Here is an 8,505-nt window from a genome sequence, read left to right as displayed (position 1 = left end):
ACAACATAAACTTGATTATGCCATTCTTAGTGCAAAATAAGAAAGGTAAAGACTGAGGCCAACTGGACACCATTATTGAAGTGAAAGAAATCGGTTGTAGTCTGATGTGGTCTGTCCCTTTCCCCTAACAATTCTTTTATCTTAAGTTTCAGGGATTTTATTGCCATTTTTTCTATTTTCATTCATAGGGTTAGCTGCAATTTCATGCTGCTTTGACTAATTCATTGAAACCTAAGAAATGACTTCACTCAGGCCACATCCTCCAATTGTTCTAATTTGCTGCAATATTTATTTTTCTCTTAAAGGTAGAAATTGTAATTATGTGGTTAAACCAGATGATTACAATGCATTAACATGTGGGGACAATGTTGCTGGGATGTTGTCTGTTAAAAGCATACAGAGTAATACCAATTCGAGTTTCAATAGCAAGGTAATCAAAGGAACCATCATGGAACCACAGGGCACACAGCACCTCCCTCCACCTACAGAAGGGGTGGGTAAGGGTGTAGTCTGCTACGGTCCACAAAAGAGTGGGCATGGCTCTATTTGACACCACACCCACATTTATTTGGTTGGTTGGGGGTTGGGTGGGTAGGTCACTGGTCTGTGGTGCAAGTTAGAGATCAGTGGGAATGTTCCACTGGAGAAAGGTAACTGGAGAATGAGGCAATGTGGTGGCCTATCACATGGGTTCAGATTTCTGAAGATCCACTCATGAATAAGTTACAGACATGAATAAGTCAAGACAGTGAGAAAAGAAACCTAATGTTTACTGGAAGGAGAAAAGGGGAGGTGCTTCTGTGATCAGTCTCTACCAAGAGCTACTACTGTATTTCAACATGAAAGCAGAGGAATGAGAACTACATAACTTACGGATAAAAAAATAAATAAATAAACCCTGGTGCAAGTCTTTATGTCAGCATTAAACTGGGGGCTTTGGCTGTCACATTTCCAGGTCTCCCCAATGACTACTCCACTAGCCCTAAAACTAAAATAATCTGTTTGCACAAACAGATTAAAAAAAATTAATGTTCCTTTTTAGAAACAGCTTTTGATCTTTGCCCTAAGAAGGCATAAACACACTTTAAAAATCACCAACATTTCACAACACTGAAGGACAAAAAAACCCCATAATATCAAGTCTCCAACATAAAGTTGCACTGCAGAAGGGAAAAGGAGCACTCATTTCTTTGTTGGTTTGTTGGTTGGTTGCTGTTGTTAATGAAACTGTAGGTCTGTGATTTAATAGTACTTGCCAATACATAGATAGATTTCTTCCTGAGATTAAGAATAGTTCAGATACAGCTTTAAACTTCAGGCGCGCTTTCCTTTGGTATCACTCTGTAGTCTAAAGCCCCAGCTGAAAATAAAAAGATAAATCAGAATAATTCTACTTAAAGCATAAAACATGAAACAGAAATGAAAGAAACAAGACCAGCAACCCTGTACAGCAGTACAGAACAGTGCAATATATTTGGTGGCAGGTTACAATAGAGATATTTAGTTTTAAAGTAATTTTGTATTTTTAAAAACGTCCCTGACAAAACATTTAGTTGACTTTTTAAAATATTATTAACTAAAAAACAGGATTATAATCTAAAACCTATTTCTGCTAGAATGTCCCTTAAATATAAATAACAATAATGATAATGATAATAACAATAACAATAATAATGATAATAATAACAGTATCAATAACACATTGCTTTTATCCCATTTTCTTTTTAAACAATACAGGACAAGCCATGATCCTAAAATAAAGGACCAACTAAATGTTCTCCATACATTTTTGTGTGAATTTCCAGCAGGTGCAACTAGTCCTTAAAACAATGGAATCGGAGAGAAGTCCAATGTTGCTGTGAGCAGGAAACTTCCAACCTTCAACTACTTAGCGTAAACAGTACTTTCACGTTTATGTGTCATGTGGTTTAATATGCTGACCTTATTGCTCTTTGTGACGTTGAACAGGAGAGAGTAGTTCAACTGTGCATGGGCTCCTACTAACAAATTAGAGTGTCACAAGAACACAAGGCTGTGAGGGCCACTCAGGGGTTCTGATATTCTGAATTCAAAAAGAGGGCTAAACAAATGTATTCAAATTTAAATACCATTCAGAGGGGAACAAACAACACCCATTTTAGACTTTCCTGAGAATTGGGAAATTCAAATCAAAGGTGAGAGAGAAGAGTCACACTGTGTGATAATGTGCCACAAAGCACTCTGCCTTGTATGACCCAGCACATCTCCGATGACCGTCCCCGACCGTGGACCACGCATCATCTGGAACATGAGGATACAGACACCGCGGTGTTCAGCTGCATTGGTCTGAGGGGTTCATGTAAAGTTCATGTAAAGTCAAGAAAGCTCCTTTTGGCAGAGCACTCTGAGTGGGGTTGGGGGCTTAAATAGAACTCATAATAAGTAAGATATCACTGCTGTGTATACAAATATATACATCAGCCTTATGTGTTTAAAAGACTGCATTTTTAGCATGTTCTGAAGGAAGGCACTGTTATAACAGTAGGCTGATTCATCTTCTTGAAAGCAGACATGGGGAAGCCACCGCCCAGTCCCACTGTGCAGAGTTTCTACACAGAGAAGTGGAGTGGGAGGGGATTCAGCTGAAATGTGTGTGATACTAGGAGCTCAATCAAGGCATGTGTTAGAAAGCCTTACATACTGCAGGTGGATTTTATCTCTGTGTCTTGGTGTTCATGCTTCCAGTCACACGGCTACGTGGGTGCACAGGTCTAGCTTCCCCATTCTCTGCTTTATAACTGCCATATGCAGCAGGACCTCGTTCTTGCTGAGAAATTACAACTAGTCCAGTTCTAGTCAACACAATGACAATGGCTGAAGCTCTCACATTGCAGAGAAAGACACAGAAACAGCTTCACATGGAGCCTTCACATGAAAGTCAACGAGAACGCTTGAAGACCACGTATGGCTCTTGATCCCTGTTAAAACTCTCCTACTGATTATGTTTGGCCAGCAGGGGAGTGCTGTGGTCTCGAAGGGGCCCAGCAAACACACTGAGGTACAAACAGATATGTTTCTACAAAACATTGCAAACATTTGAAGACACTTTCACATGAAACGTTTAAACCCAAAACTTTGCAAATAGCTGACAAATAGCCAGGAGCCGTGCCCAAGCTGCGATGTCTGAGGTGTGATAGTTTGGCATTTCGATGGGGCAGTGGAGGCCTGTGGAGGCTGTGAAGTGTGAATGACAATGACTGAAAATTCACATAACATGAAACCAGACCCTCAGCTTTAGAGAACCATCTGGGGCCAGTGGACCTTAGGGAAGTTTGAGTTGTTAGAGCAAACCAGTTTTCTAGGGTAAAGTTCAGAAAATATATGTTTATAAATATATACTACATTTGCCTTAGACTTTATAGAGAACTCTGCAAAGGTCCATCAATCAAGACAAATATAAAAATCAGCTGAGTTTGATTAACTGGCGTGATACATTAATGTGGCTATGTATCTAAAGGGAGCTATCCTCTACCAAGCCTCCCTCTGGTTCCATCTCCAGCTCGGGGCCCCAGTGCCTCTTACTCTCTCTGTGACAGCAGGCCCTATGCAGTGCCACGCCTTAAAGACACAGCACTGCTAGGTGTAATGGAGGCAGAAGGGGAACAAAGCCTGACACACGGCGCTAAATGCTGCAACAGACAAACGGCTCTGACATTTACTGTGTGACTATGTTGAGAGGTATATCTTTTTTCTGTGTAAATTACAAATAGAAGTGCTATTTCTGTTTGCTTTCGAAGGGGGTATTCATATTGAAATCAATGGTGTTAGGCGAGTGTTGTTTTGCTTTGTTTTTGAGAAGAAGGAATTCACAAACTAGATTTGCACTCTAAGTAGAAACTCAAAGCGACACCCACACTAAAGGCAGTGCTGACGTGACACCTGGCCCTGAGGCAGGGGCGGGGCAGGACAGGGGGTGGGGTGGTTTGCACACATCGGTTATGGGAAGTGGGGGTGCGGAGTGTCCCAGTTGGGCGGCCGGGACTGGATGACGGACTGACGGTCCGAATTGGTCCGCAACATGCTGTCCAAAACCTCGCGCACGTTAATGCAGGAGTCCGTGCTGCAGTGGCCGTTGGGTAAAGGGCTGGACTGCTGTTCTGAGGGGGCCAGGGCGGAGGGGAAGAAGGAGGACGATGACAAGGAAGGGGCGGAGGAGGACAGGATGGTGGAGATGGGAGGCACGGTGGGGGGGATCGCGTGGGCCGGGAGCGGGTACGGCGAGGGCAGGCTCAGGGCGGGGCTGTCCAGAATGTCCAGGATGTCCTGCGCCGTGTGCTGACTGTGCATCGGCGTCTGCGAGATCAGAGACTCCAGGCTGAACTCATCCTGGGCGCCCCCTGCTGGCCCCGCCAGGCTGTCTAAGGAAAGGCTGCCCCCGCTGCTGTCGGGGGAGGGCGAGGGGCTGCCGGTCAGGTCCAGGATCTCGTCTATGGGGTTCTTCTGGAGGAGGGGGAAAGGGGGCAGGGCGTTGAGGCCGGGGTACAGGCTCAGGTGGGAGGGGAGCCCGGGCAGGCCCGACAGGTCCAGGGACGGGGGGCCGCAGAACTTGAAGAGCTGCTTGCGCTGCAGCTCCTGCTGGCGCTCGCGCTCCTCGGCCAGGCGCTTCTCCTGCGCCCGCAGCTCCCGCTCGCGCCGCCGCCGCTTCACCTCCTCGTCCATCTGCAGCAGCTCCTCCCGCACGCGCGCCACACAGTTCTCCGGGATCTTAATGCCTGCAACACCCACAGGGAGGGGGAGCGCATGAGGTTGCTGGTTCCGAGTTCCAAGCTTCACAAGCGACATTGCAAAGGTTTCACAATCAATCCCAAGAGTAACTTACCAAAGCTCCCCATTAGGGGTCACTGTTTACTTTTAGACAAATTAGATTGAGGGGAATGGGTGTTCAGTGGACGTAGCCAGAACTCTAACACAAACCAAACACTTGTGCAATTCAGTAAGTCCACAATTCCATACAGTGAGAGACAGTACTAAGTTCATTTGCATCAAATAACCTCTGCTGATTACATTTCTGAGGCGGCTTATGCCACTGGTTATTTGAGCAAATCTGTTTTGGGGGTGGCAGCATTATTCTATGGGGAGACAGAACTTTGGAGACAGTGAGTGGGAGGGTAAAAATAAAGTCTAGACAGAGAAAATAACAATTACCTCCATGTTAATAGCATTACACTTGATGGACAAAACATTGTTAGTTCTCTCTCTTGACACAGAAATAAAGCTAATGTTCTCTGAGATGCTGCATTATTCTCATTTTTGTACTGTTGAAATGCAACAGAATTCCCTACGTTCACAAACACATAATCGCGTGGGTTATGTTTTAAGAGCATTTTGCCCGAAGTAACATATGCACCATGTCTTCATTAGTAGAAACGTTAACATCTGAAAAGGCCAAACATCCTTATTTTAGGACCTATAACAATTCCATGAAAAACCACAATTATGCTGAATACTAGCATGCTATACCAATACATTGGAGGCATAAGTTACTTAATAATATATGTGCTTTTATCTCTTTACACACTTCCAATCACAAATTTCTTTCACAAAAGGTTTCTAGTAGATAATAGTCAGGGAGAGGTCAAATTTTCACCTGTATTCTATTACTGGCTGAGTAATTACTTGAGGTTGTCTGTAGTGAGGCCCAGCAGGCACAGCAGACCCCCTGGCCAGCTCTGAGCTCCCAGCCCGCACTCACCGACTTGCTTGTTGTGCTGCTTGGTCTTGAGGCGGACGATCTGCAGGATGCTGGAGTTGGTGATGTCGGAGACGACGTCGGACACGCGCTTCCACACCTGCAGCAGCGCGCCGCACAGCATGTGGTACTGCCGCAGACGCATGCCCTGCCAGCACTCGTGGCCCTCCTCGATCTGCTTGCACTTCCCGTTCCTGCCACGCGCGCACACACACACAGGGAGGGACAAGTGTCAGCGTCGCTCGCTCGTTCGCCAGGCCGCCCGGGGTCTCCCTGCTAAAGCCGGGGCTGCCCCCACTCACCAGTTGGCGTGGCTGCACTTCCTGAAGGAGAAGGTGAACTGATTCTCCCAGCTGTCCTTGGCTTGTTCCGGCGTGACCTGGACAGGGCACACAGCGTACGTGTCACTGACACTAACAATCGCCACATTGATCTAATCTTGGTTTCTGTTCTAGAACGCGGATACAGATAAGCATCTTTCAGCGCATATTCGGAACTCTTCACTGTGTTCCTTCTTCTAAGTTCCTGGGCACAATGAGATAAATTACCTTCAAGCAAAAAAGATTCATACTTTTCGTCTGAGCGATGTGGAAACATTATCACCACTAGGGGCCAGTGTACACCGCATAATGATAATGATAATAAACCATACGCTTTCTCACATGTGACACTGCGTTGCGAGTGAACAAACATATTTTTAGAACCTGAATCCAACACAGTCAAAAACTTTCATTTCAATGGCAGGTAAACCCATAATGTGTGTGACAATAGTGTGAGGGGCCTAGGGCCTAGGGAGCGCTGGCTCATGGCAGAGGTGGGGGGGCTCACCTTGCGGTACCTCCTCTGCAGGTTGTCTAGGCTCTCTGGGTGGGCCTGCTTGCCGATGTTGGGCTTGTAGAGGATGAGGTTGCGTCCCCGGCCCTGCTCGGCCAGCAGCACACAGGGGTAGTTCCCCCGTAGCTGAGGGGCCAAAACACAACGCAAACACTCAGAGCACATTACATTGTGTCGTATTACCTGGGTTCAGTTCAGAGGATTCAGAGGTAAAAACATACACTATCAATGTCCCTGAAGCTATGGCTATTTTTCATCTTATTCAAGCGAACAAGTTCACTTTTACTACGTTTCTATACTGAACCCCACTGCCAAAGGGCTATATATTCAGTCAGAATGGCTTCAACTATCAATTGTCATTCACCTCTAATGAATGTCTTAGGGGTTGTTCTGAAGTTTTTGCTGAGACAAGATATCAAGATTTTTGGATCCTGTAGCCATGTGCAGGTTAAAACACGCCTGACTGTACAGCTCCCCTGTGAGAGCCTCACCTTGTGTGAGAGATAGAATCCTTCATCGGGGCCACTGAGGGTCTGCGATTTGCTGTAAGCCTCGTCCCAGTGCATGCCTCGGTCCACACTGATCTGAGAACAGCAGAAAGAGCACAGTGTCACACTTAGCCCAAGCCCACAAGGTATAGCACCTACTACACAGGCATCCTTAGGCCTGAGGATAATTCTGACTCACACAGCAGTCCTGGAAGTCAAGAGTAGCCTAGCCAGACACTGAAACGGTTATGATTTCATTAGTTACAGGTGACTGATCCAGGTCAGCCAGTAGCAGCAAAGGAAGGACGGTCTCGGTGTTTTTTTTTTTAAACTTTCAGACTCCTCTCCTACAGATATACTTAACCTTTCCCTGTTTTAAACACAGATATAGGTCAGCCTTCAAATCCATACCTTATATAGCACCACCTGGCCATCCTGAGGGTTCCCTGCTGTCAGAAACTTCTCCTGCGTTTCCTCATAGATCTCATCATTGCCTGGAGCCAAGTCTGCAGAGCAAAGAAGAAAGTGTCTGATTCAGGCACAGGGGAGACCTTTACAGGACTTCACTCGATTCAAAGGCAACTAGTTTACCTAGACAGAAACACCAGTCATAGAACATGGTCCTCTGGGGAGAGGGATAAGGGGTCCAGAGGAGAGGGAAATGGCTTAGAATTTATGGACCTCTTACCAAATATTACAAAGACATACCTGTATGTATGGCATGTACAATTTATAGGGTTACTGCATACGTGCACCTTTATAATACTGTCACACCACACTTTCCCACGAATATGAAACCTGAACACAACAGCGGTTCCCTACCTAAGATCCCCATGTCGTATTTCCCCTCTTTCTTGTCCTTCTCGATCAAGTAATCAAAGTTGTCAGTGAAGTACTGGAAGAGCGAGTTCTGCTTGTGCACCTCCAGGCCCAGGATGCGGTTCAGGAACTTGGTGATGGTGCAGTCTGACACGAAAGGGAAAGAGCAGATTAGCTCCCTTTGTGAGCTGCTCAGACGTTGAAGGCCAGGGCAGGCTAATTTGTGTGCACAGCTGGGGAGAGCGGAGCCACACTGGTGCCAGTAATAGGCCTGCCTGCTGCCATAACCTTGAACCATTAGTCACTGAGACTGATTTCAATAGCTATTCAACAGTATACATGGGTAATGTAGACATGTAAGCAATGCATATAAGGTTTCTATGAGATTACGGCTCTGTGAAGAAATAACACTTTGACACTTCATCCTTACCTCTTATTCTATATATTCAACTCAAATGAAGCAGGAGGTGAAAATGGGACAAGGAAAATCAAGGTCTCAATCAGGCAGCTACGCCCTCCGCTTGGCGGTGTAATTTGCCAGTACATTGTGTGCGCTTACCTTTTTCAGTACTGAGGCCAAAGCGGGGCTCTTTGCAGAATATGCCAACATCCATCATCCCCCGCTTCATGTCTGAA

At 45.8% G+C, this 8,505-nt stretch overlaps 1 protein-coding gene across 4 annotated transcripts in view; it reads right to left on the bottom strand.

Moving 5' to 3' along the window:
- Positions 1-1,720: 1,720 nt before the first annotated feature.
- si:ch73-63e15.2 (protein strawberry notch homolog 2) overlaps positions 1,721-8,505 on the bottom strand; it is a 57,074-nt gene continuing 50,289 nt past the window's right edge. For all 4 annotated transcript variants that reach the window (XM_036520924.1, XM_036520925.1, XM_036520926.1 and 1 more), the window contains 8 exons: positions 8,429-8,500; positions 7,873-8,016; positions 7,462-7,556; positions 7,054-7,146; positions 6,557-6,688; positions 6,031-6,107; positions 5,732-5,922; positions 1,721-4,751 (listed from right to left, as the gene is read on the bottom strand). In XM_036520924.1, coding sequence (XP_036376817.1) covers positions 3,976-4,751; positions 5,732-5,922; positions 6,031-6,107; positions 6,557-6,688; positions 7,054-7,146; positions 7,462-7,556; positions 7,873-8,016; positions 8,429-8,500 — 1,580 coding nt within the window. In that variant the 3' untranslated portion in view covers positions 1,721-3,975. The remainder of the gene's footprint in view (positions 4,752-5,731; positions 5,923-6,030; positions 6,108-6,556; positions 6,689-7,053; positions 7,147-7,461; positions 7,557-7,872; positions 8,017-8,428; positions 8,501-8,505) is intronic.

The sequence above is a fragment of the Megalops cyprinoides genome, chromosome 2 (assembly GCF_013368585.1).
Source record: "Megalops cyprinoides isolate fMegCyp1 chromosome 2, fMegCyp1.pri, whole genome shotgun sequence".
Lineage (NCBI taxonomy): Eukaryota > Metazoa > Chordata > Actinopteri > Elopiformes > Megalopidae > Megalops > Megalops cyprinoides.
Note: the sequence above shows the minus strand (reverse complement) of the source record. Positions and strands in the feature narration are given on the sequence as shown.